The 25,577-nt window shown below is 29.6% G+C and overlaps 2 protein-coding genes across 2 annotated transcripts; both read left to right on the top strand.

Moving 5' to 3' along the window:
* The first annotated feature begins 15,553 nt into the window (after positions 1 to 15,553).
* Positions 15,554 to 19,367, top strand: LOC107471057 (probable auxin efflux carrier component 8). Its single transcript, XM_016090501.3, has 6 exons — positions 15,554 to 16,086; positions 16,920 to 17,109; positions 17,352 to 17,437; positions 17,759 to 17,916; positions 18,016 to 18,092; positions 18,808 to 19,367. The coding sequence occupies exons 1-6, from the start codon at positions 15,558 to 15,560 to the stop codon at positions 18,872 to 18,874; spliced, it is 1,107 nt and encodes a 368-aa protein (XP_015945987.1). The 5' UTR covers positions 15,554 to 15,557; the 3' UTR covers positions 18,875 to 19,367.
* A 2,973-nt stretch (positions 19,368 to 22,340) lies between these two features.
* LOC107471086 (mitochondrial outer membrane protein porin of 34 kDa) lies at positions 22,341 to 25,373 on the top strand. The gene is made up of 6 exons (XM_016090534.3): positions 22,341 to 22,509; positions 22,634 to 22,701; positions 23,058 to 23,168; positions 23,934 to 24,020; positions 24,170 to 24,378; positions 24,756 to 25,373. The coding sequence occupies exons 1-6, from the start codon at positions 22,461 to 22,463 to the stop codon at positions 25,060 to 25,062; spliced, it is 831 nt and encodes a 276-aa protein (XP_015946020.1). The 5' UTR covers positions 22,341 to 22,460; the 3' UTR covers positions 25,063 to 25,373.
* The last annotated feature ends 204 nt before the right edge of the window (positions 25,374 to 25,577 follow it).

Raw genomic sequence — 25,577 nt, 5'->3', positions numbered from 1 at the left:
GGGATTCCAAAATATGTGCATCCGAATTCTCAAGTTTCATTCTCAATCTTGATCTTCTTGCAAGTTGAGGTATCTCCTTCCACATTCAAATCTTCCGACTCTTAGGATAGTCGCTTAGTTGGTGTAATAGCATTTTACAACCCTTCAGATTCACCATTGGCCGTAACTTCATTGGAGAATTCAAGCAACAAATTATGTACTTTTACCACGTTAAATTAAAGACTTCTTTCTAACCTTTGATTTTATCTCACTAATATTTTTTTAATAAAATTAAGATCTAATTTTGAGAGAACAAACAAACAAAAAATGTATTTTTTGAACAAATATCTTAGCACTTTCTACTTTCTCCTCTTTAATGATTGAGAATGCCTTTGAAATTAGAAGCAAACCACCGTGTAGTGAACATTCTATCCCCCTTCCCTTCTAGCCAAAGCAAGAAAGCAGAACTGACTTCCTAGGAGCCTCAAGCCAACCAGCGTAGGTATTATAATTAATTATTAATTATTATTTATAAATTAGATACTACTAATGACCAAGGAAGCAAAAAATAAATTGATTTTTAATAGAAAGTACACTTATAATTATATTCACAATTTGAATAGGGTGAGCATCTTTGAATTTATTTATGAGGTCCACATGATCAATTATCTTCTTAACTTTATAAAAAGATGAAAAATGTGGATCATCAGATATTTGAACTTTAACGATGAAGAGAAAGGTCTTATCAATTAGAATGAGAAAAAGTGTAGGTGTATCCGATAGATCTCTTTTCTGCAGGGTATTACATAATATATTAACAATAAATAATATAAAAATTACCATTAAAAATATCTTCACTAATATTTTTAGAAATAAATATTGGTTAGAACTTATCAATAGAAATGGATCAAATATCTCTACACAACTCTTTTCAAAACTTGTTTTGTCTCATTATCAAATACTACAAAACATGCAAAATAAAATAAAATAGAATTGATGAACAAAAATCAAAGAACAATTAGATAAGAATAAACAAATAAATTTAAAATATAAATAATATAAATTTAAAATAAAATAGAAAAATATTAGTAAAAAACTCACGTCTTCATCGAGCCAAACCATCTCAATTGAGTATGGCAATGGAGAATTTTCGTAACTTGGTAATGTCCATAACTGTAATACTCGTATACGTACACACAAATTGTCAATTGTAGGATTGATGTCAGCAATTTTGTGAATACCAGCCATTAGAATAAGTAGAGAGATTTTGGATATATGTAGAGAAAGGGATTGATGTACTTTAAATTGTGGTGCTTTACATCTCTCATCACTTATACTTTTATAGTTGCATCATAACTAAAATCTTCTTCAATAGCGAAATATTAAAGGCCAATTTTTTGAGATTCTTTGTGTCATTTGACGACAGTGACGTTGACAGAATGCGTTTGATCATCTTTTCCTTATTTGAAAGCTAGGTCACATGACATTATCAAGTGAGTGAAGGTAAATTTCATTTTTTTATTTTTTTTAAAAGGTGATTATTTTGTACAATGACAGTGTTATTAATGTCCCTGATGCATATGACTGTTAGCATTTTTTTAGTTGCTAGGATTTCATACATTTTTTGGTGGGTTGGAGTTTACATTCTATTTTTTTTCTAATAGAACAGGGATAGAATAAAATTACATAAAGTAAAATCCGAATAGTTGAAAATAGAATTTCATAAATACATGTAATAATCAAGTTTATATTTGATGCTACAAAAGAATAAAAGGTGTTACACGAGAAATAACATCCCTTCCATAAGCTCCATATTTAATGTACCTAAAAAAGATGCTTGTAATGAATTGGAATGTTACTATACTGTTGTATCTTGAAATCTTTATCAAATTTTTGCATTCTGAAGTTATATTTCTGTGACTTTTTGCAGATGAATGAGTTACTGAATATTATGGAAATTTCAATAAAAATAAAGAAGGAATGTTAGTATATGTACTAGATAGCAGGAGTTGTTTTGGTAATTTAGATGTTGACACTTTAGATGTGTTTTATGTGAAGAACTACTATAAGAAATTTGAATACACTGACGTAAAACATTGCTGGTGGCTCCTTCCTAATAGAGGCTTGGAGAATGGTTTAAGAAAATTGAGTAGCGATAAAAAACTAACAGAGATGGTCATTTGTGATGAGAAGAAATGAAGAATGGAGGAGTGGTTGATGTGTACTATGAGTATAATGTTTCGATTCCAGAGGTATTAGTAGGCAAGGAGTTAGTGGTGTATTTGGATGATAATGATGATGATAAAAGTGCTGTATCTCTTACAATTGGAACTCATGAAAAATGTGTTGCATCTGGTTCCTAAACACATTCCTAGCCCCAATAAGGAGACTAATAAAAAAGCTAAAAAACCACCACCCAACAACTCCTTAATTGTGACCCCTATGAACGTTTAGCTTGTGAAGATTGAGCTCTCTCAGCAAACTGGATCTGAGCCAGACAACAGGTGCAACATATAAGTTATAATACAAATATATGCTAGTTGGCACAAAGAAAAAAGTCCTCTTCACCGGCATCATCTATCACAATCAATCCAATGCTAAGTGCTAGCTCAGGAATAGCAGCAAAGATGGCAAACTATATGAAATTTGTACCAACTCCAAAATTCAAGACTCTAAAGAAAAAGAATTGAAGACTTTAAATCATTATATATATATCTATATATATATATATATCCAAAACCCAAAATGTACATAAACAAAATTCTGCCTCTCTATAAACCTCTAAGAGAATAAAAAAGAATAAGTTATGCGAAGAGAAAGCTAAGTACATGTATATACATCACTGCATAATAAAATAGCTCAGTAACCACTTCGCTTCAAGTGTCCAGACGCCTAATGAGATACATCTTGACCTGCATCTGAAAAATAACAACATAGTATGGAATGAGAACCGGAGGTTCTCAGTATGGTAAAGGTACCCACATAGTTAATATAAAAGGTCCCGGAAGAGTCAGAGGAATTCCTAGAACTTCGACACTCAGAGTTCAGCTTAAGCATTCAACTAAACCAGAAATTAGGTAAGTTATCTAAGGTATTAAAGTTCTAAACATAACTTTAACTTAACACTTCACTTTCTGACTCCTCCAATCCTCCGAGACACTGGTGGAACAACCCCCTTCACACCTCTGTCAAGAGGGGTTTCTCAGAAAAACATACACATACAATTCAAGCAAAGAAAATACAGATAGAGAAGCATATACAGCAAGTAGAACAAGTAGCGGATAAGCAGAATTAAACAGTTAAGCAAACCAAAACAATGCACACTCAAGCAAATAAACAAATGCATATGATGTATGCCTATCCTATGGCTGATGAGGTCTCATATGTCGGTTATACAGCCAACCCGACATGTCCTGGTAGTTAACCATTGGACAATCCCTCTGTGCGCGCATCCCAAGCTCAATAATATTCCATGGAGTCAAACTCCAAGCTCAAATATAATATTCCATGGAGTCACACTCCAAGCTCAATAATATAGTATTCCATAGAGTCAAACTCCAACCTCAATAATATTCCATGAAGTCAAACTCCAAGCTCAAATATAATATTCAATATTCATATATATATATGCATGCCCATGGGGGAATCCAGGGAGTTAAAGTGCCCAGTCACATCTTGCGACAGAAGGTCAACAAATAGTCTCAAATACGCAAGCCACATAATAATCTCTTTCCTTTTTAAAATAACACTTCAAATCAAAACTCCAATTCTTATAGAAATTTTGGCAATATCTCCTCTAAACTTCGAATTTCTGCCACCTTTCAAGGGTCCTAATTATCAAACCAAACACCTCTCAGTCATTCAAATCATTTCCAATAACAAATTATTTCAAAATCAAACAAATACCAATATTAAATCTTTTTCCAAAAATAACCAACTTCAACAGCAAATTATTAACAGCTAAACCACACATTCTATTCCATATACACAATCCATCAATTATACATTCAGTTCATTCCTATCTTAAGGTCTTCTAGCCTAAGTTTTCACGTGACATTAAACATTAACTATGAGAAACTAAAATTATACTTTCATATGGAATCAAAATATTCAAAACTCCGGTAAAGCTTTCTGACCGAGCTATCGAAGAAGAAAACATCCAGAATCATCTGTGTCTCCTAAAATTTCTGTTGACCAAACTTAAGGGATAGAGGAGCTATGTCACCGTCAACTTCCACCAATCAAAAGTAGTGTCAACGTGTAGAGAAGGAAGATACGAATACTTTTACCGAATTAATTTTTTTATTGAAATTACGAATTGTAAGAAATCGAAGCTAAAAAGTTGGAGGAGGTTTACATTCTCACGCTTCTCTCTTGCTTTATGATTAGTAACAATAATAATACTAGCAATAGTTATAATAATAATAATAATATAATTATAGCAATAATATATATAAAGTTAACTGTATATGAGTTATTAATATAAATGATATTAATAACTTAAAGATGAAAGATATTTAGTGAAGTATTAGCAAAGCTAAGTTCACTAAAGAGTATCGATATTTATTCATATAAACAGATATCGAACTCGATAATAACATTATTAATTAAACTCTATTTTTAAATTAAAATATCAATTACTTCAAATTAAGATATACATATAAGTTTCATTACTTATAAATTACTAGAATTATAGTTTTAGTTATGTAGAATATTTCATCATATATATTATATATGATGAAATATTCTACATAACTAAAACTATAATTCTAGTAATTTATATATTAGAATATAACTTTAATTGAACTCAAATAATTATAAAAATTAATTCAACTACTTATAATAAAATGATTTCTAAAAATAGAGAATTCCAATTTATAAAATAAATTGTAATATATTTATATTTATATTTTTAAAATTGAGAGTCGCTACATGAAAGACCTTTATCGGAGAATTCCTATATTAATTCCAAAATTAACAATCATCAGAATATAATAATATACATGGGAGTTGAGATGGGTTACATGAGAACAAAGAGAGTTATGCAGAACAAAGAGAGTTATGCAAAAACAAAAAAATATAATAACAAGGATTCAGAATAATAAGAGTACAGAATAATAAGAGTACAAAATAATCATCAGAATAACAAAAATTCATAGTAACAAGAGTATAAAATAATCATCAAAGCTCAGAATTCAGAATACTAAAAATGTCAAAAAAAAAATATAATAGTCTTAAATTTTTTAAATCTAATAATAATAATAATAATAATAATAATAATAAATTGTAGAATATATTTTCTGTTTTTCTTTATAGACATACAAGTCGCCGTTATAGGTAATGATTTCTAATGTAAGTAAAGTTTGAGTATAGTAAAACAATGAATCCCGATCAAATAAGTGTGGAGCTTCAACTAGGAGCTGGCCGTCGTGCATGGAAACCTAGCGTGCACGTACCATATTTTTGTAGGAGTGGATCATGAGAGCTTGTAGATGTTCTGATTTAAAAATTTGTTAAAATTAATATTGTTCGTGCAATGTTACTGTTAGAATCGGAAGATGTTCATGTAAAACACATAATTGCGGCAAGAAAATTGGAGTACACATTGTGTGACAAAAATAAGGGAGCAAAGCTGAAGAAAAAAGGTAAAGAAAAAAAAATCCTATCAAGTGAGAAAATAAAACGAGGTTGAATGTGAGAGTATTTTTTTGTTTTAAAAAAACTCTCAATTGTTGAAAAAAATAGAGGGTTGGATGATGGTAGTGGCACTCAAAAATATTGCCATGTAAAACAATGTCCTAACAGAAAAAATGATGAATACGCTCTCATGATCTCTTCTTCCTGGTATTTTTCTTTTTTTTTCTGCCTTTCTTCAAACCTAGGTATTCAAAATTTAAAATGCGTCAAATTAAAAGGGTAAGAATTTCTCCCTTTCTCCTTTATTAAAAAAAAAATTATCAATTAAATCAAGTCATCAATCTTTTTATTTTATATATATATATAATTTAAAAAAATAAATAAATACAAATAAATTATGAATCTATTTATTTATTTATTTATTTATTTATTTATTTATTTTCTCTATTAACATTCAAAATTTTTAACAAAAGTATCCTTTTATTCATTTTTTTATGAGTACATAATTACATTCAAATTACACAAATAATATTTGTATTTTAATATTATAATATATACAAATATGTATTTCATTATAAAAAATAATAAAAGAGGAGAAATTTGATTATTTTGAGTAATGACATGACATGTTTTAAAAAATTTGTTGTTATTTAAAAAAAAATTATTATAATTCTATTGAGTACAAAAAATTCAATGCAATTTAAGAGAACATTTTATACTCTCAAAAATTATATGGGACTTATAATTTTATACCAAAAATATAAATTTTTTGTACATAAATAATTTTAAAAATGATAAAAAAATGGTTAAAAAAGAATCAAGTTTCTTTTAAAAGTGTTGGATAAAAGGATATAACTCAAAAGAACACTTTGAGAAGTTTAATTTTTTTAGTGAAAACTAAATTGGTAGAAGTGGATTGGTTAAATTTGGACTGTATAGAGTGTCATCTAATTAAAAGAAAACCAAACTAGATGTCCCTTCACTAATATCACATGTCATGAGCACCCTTTTTACTTGAACACCTCCTTGTCATGGACACTCCAGCAGAACTTTAGTTTAATTTGTGAGAATCAACTTCCTCCGTTTCTAGTAAAAAAGACTTGAAATAATGAAAACACCTAAAAATATTTTCTGTTAACTACCTTATTTAGTAATAAGCCTTGAAATAAAAGGAGTAGGTTAAACATCACACTGTAACTATTGGATAATGGACTCCCTTCTCAAAATGGCTTTACACTATAAAACGATCTCAAACCACCTCTTTAAAAAGACTTTTTTCTAAAACTTGGAAGTTCATATCCATCTTTTTCTCTCTCCAAATCTTTCTCCTTGTTCTTATTTTATTCATCAACTTCACACATAAAATTAGCATTCGGGTGTTCCACCCGACAGTAAGATTCATCAACCATTGTCCACTCTAAAAGAGCTCATTCATTTTCTTGTGATATTAGTGGAGGTCTCAACACTTGTTCTTCACCTCTATTCACATCATTAATTCTTATGTTACTTATTTGCTATGATAAAAGTGTATTCCTCACAAATTTACTTACCCTTAATTTCTTATTTTAATCTTTTTTTTTACTTAATCTATTTTCACAAAATTCACTCAAATCATATATACTCCACAGAAACATTTTTCATTGGGGAGACGCCATCTTTCTCATTTCTTGTATTTGGACCCCAACTCGCAGCGGACCATTTATGTCTTCTTCCACCTCTACTTCTTCTTCAGCTTGATAATACTTCATTAGCATCCATGAGAAGAATCAAAGTCCCTTTTCATTCACCAATTTTCTCAACTTAAAGGATTATGGTTGAGAATAAAATAACGCCGTTTTAATATTTGAAATTTATTTTGTTTCTAAACCTTTTTTAAACCATCCACATCATATACCATAACGGCCACATTAAATGGCATTCATTTTAAGCTTTTTTCTTATGTTTTGTAATTTCAAATGAACGGAAAGATTTAAATGTCTAAATTTTGAGGAAGTCAAAAAATTAAATGTATTTTTAATTTTTAAAAATTTAAATGTCTGCAAAATAAAAAATAAAAAATTTATTTATCTTTTACTCAGTTTGCATAACAATCTCATTATACACAGGAAAAGTCTACGGGGCCAGCAATTTTATTGAATTTTGACCAGTATATAACCAGCAGAAGAAGGTGAGTCATTGGATAAAATTTCATACCAATCTCACACCATCAAATCATCATTGATGGCTAGTTGATGACTAACAATCACAAAAATTGTTGGCCCCTAACATTGCTCTTATACACATACTCATCTTTCTTAAAGCCTATAAGTTGGTGGTAAAATACTAAAATCAATTACAAATAAAGATTTTGCAACCAAATAGAATGAGTTTGAATCTTCTCATTTTTCTTTTATCTACTGATCTTACACACCTCAGACTTATTACTTCTTGTTATTAGGATTATCTTTTATAATAGTGAAATATAAATTTATAGAATCAAGACACAAAGGTTGCAGACCTTGTTATTTCGAGTTGATATTTTTCATGAGAGTGAGGATGTATTTCTAAAAAATTCTGATGCTCAAGTAAATAGTAATGATAAGTTTATCCTTCCAAAAAAATTATGTTTAGACTAACCACAACTTTAGACTTGATTTAGAAGCCAAATTGTAACATTTTTGATACATATAGTCTCTACTTCAGGAAAGTAGAATTTAAAATCTTTTCTATGAATTGTTCCATGAAAATAATTTGAATTTGTAAAATTATTTTTTTAATTATTAATTATAAAAAAAGTGGTATGAATCAAATTAATTAAAATGTCAATGAAAAATACATTATTTTCTAAAGCCACCTTTAAACACACTTCTAAAAAAATTTCGTGCTATTTTAATTAACTTATAGAGATGACTAACTATTTTTCTTAGTAGAAAATGTATGTTTTCAGAGACCGACACTGAAACTAAAAGTCTAAAATTTAGTATTGTATTTAGGGATTAGAAATTGGTTAAAATTAAATTTTTATTTCTAAAAATAAAAACTAAAACTTTAATAACATTTTTTTTTAAATATTTTAATTTAACTTTTTAAATTCTTATTCTATCTCTGCCACCATCTTCCCCTCTTCAACCTTCCAAATTCGCCTTCAACCTCACTCGTGTACGTCCCTGTACACTTACCTTCGCACTCCGATGACAATGATGCCTCATTATATTCTTCTACAACGTGAACCCAAAAGAGGAAGTCCCCTTCAAACCCCAGAGCCTTGGGAAGGATATTAGACTCGAAGATATACGTGATAAAGAAGGAGACTAGGTACGGGTTGAAGGCGAAGAAGGAGAAGGTGAAGGATGGGTTCAAGGAGAGGGTGGTGCAGGTAGTAAGGAGGGTGACAAAGTAGTTAAGGGAGGAAAGCAGCTGAGGTTCAGGACAGTGGTAGGGTGGTGGTTGGAGACAAGAAGGGGCAAGTGGGTGTTGATGGTGGAACGGTGATGCTCGGACAAGAACGCGGGTGTTGATGGTGGGACAAGAAGGGATATGTGGATAACGAAGTGATTAAGCTTTTCACTTTTCATCTATGTGTTAGTGTTGCAAGCGTGAGGAGTGTTGAAGTTAGTCCCACATCTAAGAAAGCATGGAAGAGTGAGGAGTTTAAAAGACGAGAGACCCATTAACTTGACACCTTAAGGTTTTGAGTTGGATGTAGTGTCTTCTGTGAGGATTGTTTTTATTTTTTTTAAATTAATAAAAATATTTAAATAATTTCATTTATGTCAGTTTCTATATTTATTTTAAATTAAATATAATATTAAGATATAATTCAGCCATATATATTTTATTAAATATAATACAAAAACTTAATTTAATCTCAGTCTCTCAACCTCAATTTTTCTACCGTCTAATAACTAGGGAATTAGTGGTTGTTAGTCCACTATCTACAAAGTTTCAATAAAAAATAACATTAGGGATTCCTTATAATTTTCTCTTTTAAAAATAAAATGATCTATGAAATGGGGAAAGAAAATATAAAAGTATTTTTAAAAGGGTCTGAAAAAGGCATATACAAAAGCAGGTGCTCTTTAAGCTTTAATTTAATGTACCCATGTAACAAGGAGAGGAACATTATTTCGAGATTTTAGTAGTAATCCCATATAGGATCGTGACAAAAAGAAAATCATTAAAAAATAATAATCCTGAAAAATCAATGAAAAGGTCAGTTAAGATTTAGCTAATACGAATTTTAGATGATTAATTATTATATTCTATATGTGAAATTTTTTAATATCTAGATATACAAAAATTTTGATAATTAACTGGTTTTTTTTATATTTAACCTAAAAATAATTTGGCCAAACACTACTAGTAAAGAAAGAAAAGGAAACCATAATGCACTGGTGAAGTTCTTTAACTAATATAGAATCACTGCAAAAAAGGCTTTATGTGGCGAATGCTCTGCAAGAATATAGGTAATTAATTATTGAATTCCTTTAGAAAACTAAATTTTGCAATTATAATCTAAGTGGTAGGCTTATATATTATTCAACCTTTTTTATTTAATATATCGAACTAATAAAAGTCAAAGTGAAACTTTAGCAGAAGGGAAAAATATTAAAATAATGTTTGTCCACATAAGGAGTTTATACATATGAAACTATTCTTTTTCATCGAACAAAGCATAAATGATGCATAGATCATATTAAAGAACTTTTCATATTCCATGTTTCATCCTCCAAAGACAAACATACCCTTGTAGACTCTAATAAAATTACTTTATTTCAATAACATTTGTCGCAAAGAATTTAAGCATATATATTATCTATTATAGATATTATTAATTTTACAATCAAAATATAACATATATTATACTCTTAATATAATTAAAATTAAATATTTTTTTAAAACTAAATAATTCTTTTCTTTTTTTTTATTCTTTCACCTATTATATCTCTCTTATATATTATTATTAATAATTAATTACAAATTTAACAATTAAAATATATAATACGACCTTTTCTAATTACAATTAAAATTAAATTAAAATTAAAATTAAAATTAAAATATAGTTATCTATATCACTAATTTAATAATTACGTACAATGTGTCACATAATACTCTCTTATTAAAATAAAATATTTTTCTCAAAAATTAATAAACTCTTTTTCTTTATCCTTTTATCTATCTCTTTCATGTTCTTTATTTCTCTCTTTCCTTCTCACTCTATATATAACTTATAATTTATATTTTATATTTCTAATTTGACAAACTAAAATACATCATCATGAGATATTCTTTCGTTACAATTAAAATAAATTTTTTCTTCTAAAATTAACAAATTCTCTCTCTTCTTCTAAAATTAAAAATTTCTCTCTCTTCTTCTTTATTTTCTCTCTCTTTTAATTTCTCTCATTCTTTATGATTTTTCTACAATTCTGTTCTATAAAAAATAAAATTAATAAAATAATATAATTCAAATAAATTCATAAAACTTTAAAAAATATATTAAATTTATAATTAAATATAATTTTATAAATTCCATATTAGTAAAAAATTAAACTCTTTCACATGAGAATAACGAAAAAGCTTATTATTTAATTTTTTTTATCTATAAAGACTATAATCTTTTTAACCGAGAACTTTTGTCTATTACGATATTTTTTTAAAAGTAACTTAATTTTATAAATTTTTCTACCATAATCTATAATAATAAAAAAAATAGCATAACATTAAAAGATTTTTATTCCCGAAACATTATTACGGACAAAAAAATACTTATTTATTCTAAATCATAAACTTCGACCCTATGTTCACAAGTTCAACTACATTAACAAGCTCTAAAAAGTGTTGAATTAAACTTAGAGCCTTCTTCTGTTCTTTCTCATCATTTGACATAATCGTGTTGAAATCTCCTACTATAACCACTCTATCACCAATAGTAGTGATTAATTAGAGAAATCGGTTATATTGTTGTTGTCTAAGTGCATTAGTTTTGTGTAAATGAATAACAAAAAAATTGTTCAAAGAATTAATGTTTTGATGTTTTTAATCAGAAATAGTATAAAATAATCATCTATATTAAAAATATTCATCTTACCTTTTCTACTCGCCAAACCACCAATCTCCCTGCCATATACCCTTAGGTTTAATAATAGAAATTATGCAAAAATCCACAACTTTTTATTTGTTTTTTCACAAATAAAATAGTATTTTTTGTCTCACATAAACACACCACTTCAGGAGAATAAACTTTTTTTTTTAATTTTGACAATTTCATATTATCATCTTCAAAGACATCCACGTATCAATTTTGGGTTAGCACCTTCCCTTCTTTAGTTCTATTTGTCATATCCCAAAACATATCTTCTTAGAATTCCCATCCCCTATATCACTAGACTAGAGGTTTTCCTTTTAGCTTCGAGTATGGTACCATGTGTTGAGTTTTGTTCCATGGCCATTTGCTTCCACTTTTGGCCTCTTCCTCCACCCCTACCTTTTTTCTCTGATCTCTTAGACTCTGTTTATTTTTAGAGACAGAGACATTATGTGCAGCGACACTGAATTAATATAGTTTGTATCCATCCTAACAGAAAAGATATAGAGACACTAACAAAAGACACAACTTATTTTTTATTTTTTTTATTATTCTTGTTAATTTTTTATAATTATATTTTTTATTATTATATTTTTCTTCTCAAATTTTTTAAATGAAAAAAAAGAGAATAAATTAGATTTTCATAATTTGTTATAGTTTATCACCAAATAGAATACAAGAACACAAAATTTTGTGTCTCTATCCTTTGTGTCTTGTTCTCATTGTCTTATCTTGTCCTTTTCTCAAAAGTAAACGCAGCCTTAGTGCCTTCACTAAATCTAAATTCTACTTTATTTGTGACATCTCCTAGCAGAATAGACTGGTCGCTTTCTATCTTAGTATGTTTTTGTATGTCGCCTATCTCAATTTTAAATGCCTTTTCATTACATGTGATCGTGCGTGCGTGCTTGCGTGTGTGTATTAGGTAGAGTTGGACTTCAGAATGTTATGTTTGCATCAAATTTTGGATTTAATCTTGACATCCCAAAAGTGACAGCTTTTCGAAAAAAGGTATTTTTGTACATGTAATTTCTGTTGTGTTTTTTGTTGTTGTTGTTGTCATTGTTTAATTATTTACCAAAATATCATTATATATCATCCAACTCCTTCAACCCCTGAACCTCCTCTACAATCTGATTTTTTCACTCCTTGAGTCTACATTCTTTTGATTAGTATTAATACTAAAAATTCTCGTCCAATTCTACTAAAATTTGGTATTTTGTCTGAATTTTTTTCTCTCATACTTAGGGATATCAATGAATTTTCATAGAGGAGGAGATCTATCTCCTATCCTCTCTCATTTCTATCACGAGTCCTTGCTTATTTCTTCCTACAGGGGAAGTATATATCTGCGAGTATATGTGGATATTAAATTTTACATTTTTTTTAAATTAATACGACCATAATAAAATCTTATATAATTCGACTAAATTTATTAAATCAAACACAATTCAAACATAAATTTAACATAATAATATACATATAAAATTTTTAATATATAATTTAAAATAAAACGAATTAAGATTACTTACACAATTTATATATATAAAGATATTTAAGTAAAATTTTTTTACGATTCGTGAAACAGATACCTCAATTCTCACTCCTAATCTGTTCCGTTTATTCGCGGTCTCCCGGAGCAGGTCCTCGTGACGGAGGTCATGACCACACACTATCCTTCTCCTTCAATTTCTTTTTCCTTTTCTTCTAAAGTTAGTAAAGTTTTGTGAGAGAGAGTACTAAATTTTGAACTCAACTAGATGTACAACTGCTTTGATAGGTCATGGCCAACATATTAATCATGTGATCATCATTGCTTTAGATAGATTTGAGGCAATCTTGAAAAGAGAAAGAAAAGAAAAAGGTGATTAGAGTCTCTTGTGGCAAAATTCCCTGCCACAACACTTAGTCACACTTTTGACCAAAAACTACAAATTATTCTTCTTCATATAATGTTTATGTTTCTTAACACAGTCTTTCATTACTTCACTCGCAATTCACTTCTGTATTCTCCTTTCTCTGCATTGTAAGAGCCCTATTAAATCCAAATAATAATACATGAAGCAGGATAAATAACAAATATATGAGTTTTCAATTAGTAACATACATTATGATTAAACATAAACATTCTGATTGAAAATTCGGATATTTTATTTGTTATTGTTCATGCTTCAGTTATATATTTTCTTAAGAACCTATGAAGTATGAACTGAAAGACATTTCTTGATTATTACCAGAGATTAAATAGGGAATCTATTCTTTTTTTTTTCTCTCTTTGCCCGTGTGACACAAATGCCCTCATTTTTTATTTATTGATTATTAAGTTCCTTTCTGATCCCATAATCATGGTACCTCCCCCCCCCTCCCGGGAAAAAAAAAAAGAGATTCGTTATTATATCACAAAACAGCAAGCTGACATTCGATGTTAGTTGTTTGTTTATTGCACATTGAAAATGGCAAGATATGAATATAAATTCACATCCAAAAATTAACTATCAATTTATTTTTGTAAAGAAATATATATTTAGTGTTTATAAAAAAATTAGAGGTGTGCATGGTTCGACCCGGCCTCAAGATTCGACCCGGTCACGAACACTTTTAAAGGCTAATTTGGTGTGATTTTACCGGGTTTAGGGTCAGGTAAGGGTCTAAAAAATAGACCCGGTAATTATTTCGGGTCGGATCCGGGCCATGGTTTGGGTCACCCGAAATTGGCCCGGTCATCATACACAATTAATATTTTGTGTTATTAGTGATGGATGATGGCTATTTTTATGTAAAATTTAAGTATTGTAAACCTTAATATTTTGTGTTATTAGTTATTATAAGACTATAAGTTAATGTTTTATGTTTAAAATGCATACGATTTTAGACTAATTAATGCATAATATTGTGTTACTTGTATTGATTTAAATATTTGGTGTTATTAGACAATATTAGTATTGATTATGATTGTGCTTTAATTTTAGAGAAGAGTTGGTTCTTTTTATATTTTTCTAAGTGAATTTTACCATGTCAAATAATGATTGGAGTCTTGAAATTTTGGATATTTTTGCATGCTAGCTTATAAGAAGGTATCAAGGTAATGTAATGTTAACGGTCCGGTTTTCACCCGGTTTTTACCCGGTATAATCGTGGCCCGAAAGTGTATAAGTTTCATCGGGTCTAGAATCGGGTTCGAGTCTAATAAATAGACCCTGTATATATTTCGGGTCGGGTCTGGGTCACATCAAACCCTGTTTCACCCGACCCATGCGGTCATTATAAAAAAGTTCAATTATGTTATTATAACAGGTTTGATTATTATTTTATCGTAAAATATTTAATTATTTTTAGTGATTGATTATTTTATTAAAAATATATAAAATAATACATATAAATATATATTTTTATTTTTCATGACATCTTCTAACCATACAAATACAAAATTCGAACCTATGATACTTGCTTAAGTATGGACAAGTGAGTTGACCAACCCAAATTGATTATATATATAAATGTATATACATACATACTATCTGTTTTTTTGTATTTATAGAATATTTTGATTTACATAAATAACTTATGGCTGCAAAATCACAAAAAAAAGTCAGAAATTAAATTACTTTATTAAAATCTAATTACCAAAGAGGGGCAATTCTTTTGTTTAATGTTATGGCCTAGTAAAGCAAAGTGGTCATTATTAAGGCTGCTAGAGAATATAAGAGAGCCTGATAGGTCACTATGAAAAAAGAAGCATCTCATAAAACAGATTATTCTATTCTATATCTCACTAATAATACAATTCTTAAAAAAGCAATGTTAGATAGCTTATTATTAAGGTTTATATATGTCCTAACATATTTCAAACAGTTAAGACATCATCATCATCAACATGATTTCCTTAGAAGATGTTTATCATGTAATAACAGCCACTGTCCCATTATATGTTACTATGATATTAGCCTATGTTTCTGTTAAATGGTGGAAAATCTTCACTCCAGAACAATGCTCAGGGATAAACAAATTTGTTGCAAAATTCTCAGTGCCCTTGCTATCATTTCAAGTTATTTCTTCCAACAACTTCTACAAGATGAGCCTGAAGCTAATGTATGCTGATTTTGTTCAGAAATTGCTTGCATTTTTGGCATTAACAATAATCATTAAGGTTAGTGGCAGAGGAGGGTTAAAGTGGATCATAACTGGTCTTTCATTGTCAACACTTCCCAACACTTTGATCCTTGGGATTCCTCTCATGAAGGCTATGTATAGAGATGATGCTGCTCTTCTTCTTCCACAGATTATTGTCCTTCAGAGCCTCATCTGGTATAATTTGCTCTTGTTTCTTCATGAACTCGATGCCGCCATTCCGGCCAGGACCATGCCTGACACCCCACCACCACCACCACCATCACAACCCATAGGTATTTAATTTGCCGCTTGAATTTGGCTACTTTGTGTTTTTATGGTTTTTTTTTTCAGACTCTTTTTTTAGTTTTAAGATAGTAGCACAGTTCGATGATATTAATTTACATTATTTAATCAATGAAATTTAAAATTTTGATGGTAAGATTTAAAATAACAATTAAAAAGATACCCAAACAAAAAAAATATATTCATTTGTTAATAATTTTCACCTTTGTCATTGTCACTCATACTTAGCAAAACTTCAATCCAAAACTGACTTTGTTTTATTTGAGATTTCATATTTCATATACCCTTCCTTTATGTTTTTTTTTTAATATTTAAGCATAGGCAACTTTGATAATTTATTCTTGTTCAGTCAACTGAAGTAACCTATTAAAACAAAAGTGGGGCCAAAGGAAAAACTTTGTTTCTTAAGTTTCTTTTTTCTTGTCTATTTTTTTGATAGATACTCACATATAGCTGTTTTTTTTATGTAAGATTGATAATTGAAAATTATTAAATAATAATTTAGTTAAATAAGTCAAATGATTTAACGATTTTTAATTAATAATTTTACATAAAGATAATTATATATAAATTTTTACTTTTGTTTTTCTCAATTAGATTCTGTTTCAAGACTTATTCCTCTAAAATAGAATCAATGTTTATAAATTACTCTATTGTCTCTGCAGTCAAACATGAAGTTATTTTATGGTACAAAAATTTTGTTACAATATTATTCTCCCATAAGTAATATTATATTATGATTATACATTTTATTTTATTTTGTTCAATGAAAGTGGTGTAATTTCTTTTCTGCTTTCTCTCCCTTCTTGTTTTCTGCTTAAAGGAGAAACAGAGAATTCTCAGGAATTACAACCAAAAGAAGAGGAAGAGGAAGATGAAGAAGCAGCACCTGCTGGGAGGGACAGAAAAAAGAAGATAATGTTGATTCTTATGACAGTGGGAAGGGAGTTAATCACAAACCCTAATACCCATGCAACTTTAATTGGTCTTATTTGGTCATGCATACACTTCAGGTAATTAATTGCATTATAAATCACTTTGATTTTTTTTATACATTAATAAATTCATATCCATATATATTAATTTATAAACATGCATGTAAGAAATTAGAAAAGGTTAAAATGAATTATTAGAGTGGAATAGACAGAATATTTGTCTAACTTACTCACCATAAAGTTGAAGATTTTTCTATGTTCATTGATCATTTATTATTAGACATAAATTAAATTAGGGTAACTGTGAAATTCTGTTCCAGGTGGGGAGTGAATCTACCAGATGTTATTAATCAATCAATAACAATATTATCCAATGGGGGTCTAGGTATGGCAGCATTCAGCTTAGGTAAGAGTTTATTTTCCCCTTTAAACTTAAATATAAACATTTTTTAAAAGCATAATAATATTTGAGACATTTATTTAGTATGAACTTCATGATCAATGTAATATTTTTTGCTTAATTTGATACACTGATTATATAAAATATTTTATATAATTATTTAATTATATTTATTTTTTTATAATTATTTACATAATTAATGTAAAAAATAATTATTTTTGTTGATGTGACTTTATATGATTGAATGTAAAACTGTTTTATAAAGACAGCGTATCAAAATTAAATTCGAACAAAAATTGTCTTATTTATTTCATGATTGGAACTTAGGTCTATTTATGGCATCACGCTCAAGCATTATAGCATGTGGTCCAAGGATGACAATGGTTGCATTAGGGCTAAAATTTCTTGCTGGTCCTGCTCTAATGGCTTTGGCCTCCCTCATGATCGGATTAAAGGGTACATCATTGAAAGTGGCAATTGTTCAGGTACACTTTAGTATTATTGTATTAATCTTTAATTTATCTTTGATTTTCTAATCAGTGAAATTATGTTGACCATGAAATTGTGATTATTTACATGTGCAGGCAGCTCTACCCCAAGGAATTGTTCCTTTTGTTTTTGCCAAAGAGTATAATGTTAATCCTTCAGTTTTAAGCACAGGGTAAGTTCTATTGTTCTAATACTTCATGCAACCCATAACTTCCACAACTTGATAAATTGAATATTAATTATTATACACTCTAAATTTTGAAATAATTAAGGTGAGTACTTAATTTGTTTCAAAATAACGCAACAACATGTCTCCAACCACAAAAATGTGAGATGATAGAAGGATTAATGCATCTTATTTTTAATTTTAGAATAATATTTTAAATCAGTCTCTAAAAAATTTTTAACCACATATTTTAATTCTCAAGAAATTTCAATCACAAAATTAGTCTCTCAAATTTTATTTTATTGGACAAATTAATCTTTATATAAAATTTCAAAAAGTTGCACAAATAAATTCTTGTTGTTATTTAATAAAGGCATAACAATGTCCAATTTTTTAAAAAGAAAATTCAGATCAATCTTTCCATTATTTATTTAATGAAAAGAAAGTTGAAAAATTTATTTGGCGATTAAAACTTGTTAAGGACTAAATTTTTGGACTAAAATTTTTTAAGAACCGATTCGAACTGAAATATTACTCTTATTTTTTTTTCATGGTTGGAGACTAAGATGTAATTTAGTTTAGTTAGTAATTAATGACCAAATTGGATATTTACTCTACTAATGACTTTGATTAGATAAAATTCTAAAAAATTATTATATTATTATTTATTAGTATATCAAAACTAAAATTTTTGACGTTTGTTTTTTGGTGTGGCAATCAGAGTGTTACTAGGAATGCTTGTTGCCTTGCCGGTGGCATTGACCTACTACCTCATGTTATCACTATAATTGGAGCAATTATTACAAGGAGATGAAAAATTGGTGTGACATAGCAGTTTATATGGTTGTATATTGTCTCTATTGATTCATAGTCAGAGAGAACAGAGAAGAGAGAAACAAGTGAACTTAAATTAACAAAGTACACAAGTTAGATAGATATACCAGATTTTGCAATGGTGCATTATTCATCATCTTGGTTACAAGTTACAATCACTTGGAGAAAGAAGTACAGTATGATAGATATGGTGTCATCGAGCATTGAGAAAGCTACAACCATGGAGGAAGATATATGAGAGTACAAATTTTAGGGAATATATGATATGATTAAATATGTTTAATTACTATTCAATTTTAAGAAATCTCTCTTTATCTTTCATAGAATGGAGAAATGACTTGTAGGGTTTTTGTGTATGTATATCATCATTTATATATTTGTTGAGATGTATTATCCGAACTTTAAATGGGACTTTACAAGGGACTATTATACTAAAATTAGAGTGTATACAGGAGGTGTAAAGTAAGTTGGTTTTATAAATATTTATTGATTCGTTCCAACATTTATAAAATTGAGGAGTTAGGATTTAATAAATAATATTTGTGTTCCTCTGTGGAAAATAAAATAGTTATTTATATAAATCTAGATTTACATTCTCAAAATGAGAAATTCTTAGAATTATGAATATGAATTTCATTTAAGAATTTGTTGAATTTTCTTGTTAATGAATTGTTGTATATATAAAATGGGTTTTGATTTTTTTATATTTACTTAAACTAGGAATGGCAAAGCGAATAATCTATCTTATTCCGCTAAGCTCTAGAAACAAAACAGGCTAGTCTATTTTATCAAATAAAATGAACTTAAAATGCTAACCCACTTCATTTTATGGTGGATTGGCAATTAATCTGCTTAAATTTATTTTTTAGATTAATAAAATTAATATAAAAATATAATTAAAAATAAATCTAAATAAAAAAATCAAATTACAATACACTTTTTTATTATCTTCTTTTAAAATTTTAATTTCAATAGAATTATTCACAATAATATTTGTCAATAAATTTTTTTTATTTTAAAAAATAAATCACATTATTTAAACACATACATGACAGTATAAAATAAAATAAATAATATTAATAAAAAATAAATAAAATATATTTAAAAATTATATAATTATTAAGTTTTATCGTACTAATCATTTTTTTATTTTAAAAAAATATTTGGTCCAATTGCCAAAATTCGCAAATTTAGTGGTATGAATTTGATAGATTTTTTTAAAAAAATTTGGCAGTTTGCAAATTCTAATCAGCCCCTTTTTTTGGTGGATTGTCGGGTTATCCCAATGAATTTAACCTATTTTATCATTTTTAGATCAAGCGGACAGTAAACTAAACCACTCTAAGTAAGTTAACTTTTGTAGAAATTCAATTCTGCCACTAGGTAAACTGGACCTTGACTGGGTGCAACTTCTTAGAGGAGTGTTGGGCCTTAGATGTCTTGGTCTCTTGGACCAATCTTGATCTAGCTTGAATACTTTCATTCATCTCTTTCTCCCCTTCCTCCACCCCCAATTCTTCTCAGAACCAGCTGGAGTTAATTAAATGAAAATGGGTTATAATTTATTTGCCAACTTTATCCAATAAGGTCAACATATTAAAAAAATTGTAAACAACAAATTTAGTCTCTCAAAAATACACATGAAACTAATTTCATCTTTAAAAATAATAACATATAAAAAAATGAATAAATTGTCAGAAAAAATATCAAATAGAATAAAATATTTTTTAAAAGTAATTTAAGTAAAATATTTTTTCAACGACTAAATGAATATCATGTATTTTTAATATTTAAATTTTTTCTCATAAAACTTTATGTCATAGATAACCCTTTATTTAAAAATACTAAGTTGATATCATTGTTGGAATCTAGTTAAAAAAAAAATAGTACAAATGCTATATGTAACCATGTTGAATTGGTTGAAAACAGCTTGGAGGAAAAGAAACAAACCATGTTTTTCTTTTAATTTTAAATTCCATTTTAACAATCTTGGAGAAAAAGAAACAATCCATTTTTTTAAGAGAAAAAGTTTAATTCTGTTTAAACTAGCTTGGAGGAAAAGGAAAAAATTACGAGAGCAAAACGAAAATTTTGAATTGGCATGTAGCCCTATTATTTGTTTATTAAGCCGTTTAAACCTCTTCATCCTACTATTCATTGAAAAAAAAAAACAAAAGTAATAGTATAATCGACTAATTTTATATAATTAAAATATTGATATTTTTGTTAGAAATGAGATTATTTAATATAATTATAGGTAGGTGAATTCTGTAGACAAAAAATTAATATGTGAAGACGTATTGAATATGTGGTAACATCCTAACTGTTCATACCCTGGCCCAATAACAAAGGCCCAGGTCCAAATAAAAGGTCTAGTCCAAAGGATTAAGCCTAGCTAAGTACCGACCTTCACATAAGAAGTCGGTATCAACCACGACTTACTCTAAAGAAGTCGGGCATGAGATTAGCTGGCAAATAAACACTCATTCAAATGAGTAACCGCCCCTAAAATCTCTCTAACCACTTCATAAAGCCATATCTTAACCTCCCTAAGATAATGGGACGGTTAACACCCTAAAGATACGGCACTACTCCAACGGTGGTTATTGGCTCACCACTATAAATACACTGACACCCATCAGGTATCTCTAAGCCCAATACTCTCTAGACCTGCTAACACCCTTGCTAACTTAGGCATCGGAGTGTCTTTGCAGGTACCACCCCCCATTCACTCACGCATACAAGTCGGAAGGAGGTTCCAGCGTGCAAACCAGCTCGGAGTCTACCATCCGCGGAAGATTAGGCCAACGTACGCTATCTATTTTATTCATCTCCGGTTACCCACCGTAACACAAACTATCCTCATTATTATTATTATTATTATCATAATAATGTAAACTAGCTAACGTTATAAACATATATATGCATGTAAAGCTAACAATCATCTACATAATGTAAATATTATCATTTATTTACTAAAATAGCTAACATTAACACACAAATATTATTATTTTTATATTTATATTTAACTTGAAAGGAAAAAAATTAAATATAATGATTGCAGGGAGTCCAGGGAGTGAGACACGTGACATGCACTTTTGCAAGGAAAGAAAAGATGCATATTGTGTCAAGATTATAAATTATATGTCTAAAAATATTTTCATTTTTAAAAAATATAATTATAAATTATAAATAAGTGTCTAAAACTTTATATGAGAGATATATAAATCCTTATGCAACCCAAAAAAAAACTATATAAAAAAATATAAAATTAAGACTTATTTATCATTAAATTCAGTGAAAGATTTAATTATATTGAGATAAAAAAAGTCCGATAGTTTTGTAAAAAACACAAGAAAAGAAAAAACCCTGAAATTAGGGTTTTGGCTGGGGGAATTATCTTATTTAATTATCATATATATATAAATTTCCGCGGAGGGTTTCCATTTCCACCGTTAGCCCACTCTTGTTATTCGATTCCTCTTTCCACTTTCCGTTTCCCAATTTGAGATCTGTGAAGAAGCAGCAGCAGCAGCAGCCATGGGTAAGGGTCCAGGTCTCTACTCTGACATTGGAAAGAAAGCCAGAGGTACCTTCACTCTTTCTATTTCTAACAAGCTAATCGTTTTTTTTATGGAATTTTTCAGTGTCTGATTTACTGATTTTAATTCGTTTTTTTCTTTTTTTTTTGCTTTGTCTTTTGTTTTATGTAGATCTGCTGTTCAAGGATTATCACAGTGATCAGAAGTTCACCGTCACCACCTACTCACCCACTGGAGTTGTGAGTGTTTTTATTTATTTATTTATTTAGTTGACTTCATTTTCAATTTGATTGAGCTGGATTCATTTTCTTCCATATTGGTCTGTATGATGCTCGAGTTGTAATGAAGTAGGTGAAATGACTGTTATATTGAACATGGTTGTGTATAGTTTAGGTATTTCTCTCTTCGTTAGGGTATTGTTCTGTGGTTTGTATTGTTTTCAGATGCATTATTGTGATAGTAAAGATGTGGTGTTGTGGGTTACCGTTGAAATGAAATGTAATGTAATGTGTGGGGGTGACTTAATTGGAGGATAGTTTTGGTTACTTGGAATGAAAATGGAACCTTATTATTTGGTACTCTTCTCTTGCTGCAGGCTATAACATCAACAGGGATCAAGAGAGATGGACTATTTATGGCTGATGTTAACACTCAGTTGAAGAACAAGAATGTCACCACTGACATCAAAGTTGACACCGATTCTAATGTAAGCGCAGAGTTCTCTTGTTTGGATGTTCTATTCTTTTCTTTTCTTTACTTTATTCTCTCTATTGTCTGGTTTCTGATTTGTTTAGTGAATCAACGTCTACACAGTCTAATGAACCCATTAACATTTAGTTAGTGATTCATGCTTAAAGGGCCATACAATGTTGCAACTAACTATCCAATTTGCTGACACCAATATTCAGTTTTACTAAACAAATAATTGAATGTAGGTCATTTTAAATTGTAATTCGAGGGCTTTGGTTACTCACAGGCTGTTGTTGAAGTGAATTCTTTGCATTCCATTGAATATCATTTTTAAATGAAAAATACTTTTATTTTCCTCCCACTGATAGTCTGATTTTGATTTCAGTTTCCATGATCTGAGATGGCTCGAGTCAACTCTGACAGCCATATAATATACTATGTTTCTGTCTACATAACTATTGAAATTTTCCTGTAGCAAGTATGTCAAATACTCTATTGTTAAAATTTGATTCAAGTACAAGCACTGGGGCAATGAAATACACAAGGGTATTCAAGGGGTACTATTTATCCTATTGGGTTATGTTTTCCATCTTGACACTGTATTTTAATTGGGTGCCCTGTTTGGACAATATTAATGCACTTTTCGGGAGGTTGATATTGGGCAATATAAACTTTAATTATAGTGTGCTCGTAGCTGCTATAGTCAATTTTCTTGAAACCCAGTTCAGGACTTGCCTGTTATGTATGCTTTACTAATGTTAATCATGCTTTTGCATTTCAGCTCTTCACAACCATCACTGTTAATGAGCCTGCTCCTGGTCTCAAAACCATCTTTAGCTTCAGAGTTCCTGATCAAAGGTCTGGAAAGGTAAGACATTCATTTGCAGTGTAAACCTTACATCTCCATAGACAAGAGTGGATTATAAAATTTAAGAAATGAACTCATTGAAACTATACTAAACCTTGAACTATATCTTTCATTGGCAATAAGTTGAGTTTTGTCTGTGTTGGTGACAGGTGGAAGTTCAGTATGTGCATGACTATGCTGGAATAAGCACCAGTGTTGGGCTCACTGCAAATCCAATTGTTAACTTCTCTGGTGTTCTCGGGAGTGACGTACTTGCAATTGGTTCTGAGCTCTCTTACGACACCAAAATTGGGGAGTTCACAAAATACAATGCTGGAGTGAACTTCACCAAAGCTGACTTGGTTGCCTCTTTGACTATGTGAGTGATTGTTTCTTCATTATCCATGTTCTTGTTCGTTTCGTCCCAACCCCCTACAGTTAGCCTCTTCATCTAAGTGCTTGGGAGTTTTGAAGCTAGTCTTTAATACAAGTTGTTCTTAGCTTGCTTTTTTTCACATTATTTTTTAGAAAAATACTCTTGTAACTTAATTCACAGCTGATTATTTAACATTGTGGGCTCAATCATGGTCCCTGCTTTAGCATCTCCCATCCCCATTGTTCGGACTTGTATGTTTTTGTATTTCAATGGCTTCCTGTGGAACAAGGCTTTATTATAGTACTTTCCTATTTATGGATGTTTGAACTGATTTATTGTATGTACTGATATGCAGTGGTATTATGATTTCTTGTATGCAGGACTGACAAAGGCGATTCCCTGAATGCATCATACTACCATATAGTCAACCCCTTGAAAAACACTGCGTTTGGTGCCGAGGTGACTCACAGTTTCTCAACCAATAAGAACACCCTCACACTTGGCAGCCAGCATGCACTAGACCCCTTGACCACAGTGAAGGCTCGGATCAACAACTCCGGCAAGGCACATGCCCTTATCCAGCATGAGTGGCGTCCCAAATCATTCTTCACCATTTCCGGGGAGGTTGACACCAAGTCTTTCGAGGAGAGTGCCAAGATTGGTTTGGGTTTGGCTCTCAAACCCTAAGGGATTTTGAGCCATCATGGCAAGATAGACATTTTAGGAAGCAATTAGTTTGTTTGTCAGACTGAATCATTTTCTTGTGGTTGTTTCTCTTGGAAGAAGGGTCCATGGTATTTTGATTGCAGTTGAGCAATTCAACGTGTATAAATAAGTACTAGATTATTTCTATGAACCAAATGGTAGCTTTTGCAAGCCCTCTTTTGTTAAACTGAGGATTGATGCTCAATATTTGAGGTTTTGACCTGCGAGATCTGTATCTGGTTGTTTTTCCACAACTACCCGAGCATTTATTTCAATTGTGCTTATCAGGTGTAGCTGTCATTGCATATTTGCTTGTGATGAACCATTGACGCTTTCTGGCACTTTCACTTGCTAATAAAACATCATATTCATAGGCCTCAAGTTGGGTCCCAAGAAAATTTGCCTTCATTTTTGTATATCATGCAGTGATTGCCCCCTTTTATTCTGATTCTTTATTCCGTTAATAGTAAGACATTGATATTTAGGGATCAATTTTG

The sequence above is a fragment of the Arachis duranensis genome, chromosome 10 (assembly GCF_000817695.3).
Source record: "Arachis duranensis cultivar V14167 chromosome 10, aradu.V14167.gnm2.J7QH, whole genome shotgun sequence".
NCBI classification, from domain to species: domain Eukaryota; kingdom Viridiplantae; phylum Streptophyta; class Magnoliopsida; order Fabales; family Fabaceae; genus Arachis; species Arachis duranensis.
The sequence above is the reverse complement of the archived record's forward strand: the minus strand, read 5'-3'. Positions and strand labels throughout refer to the sequence as shown.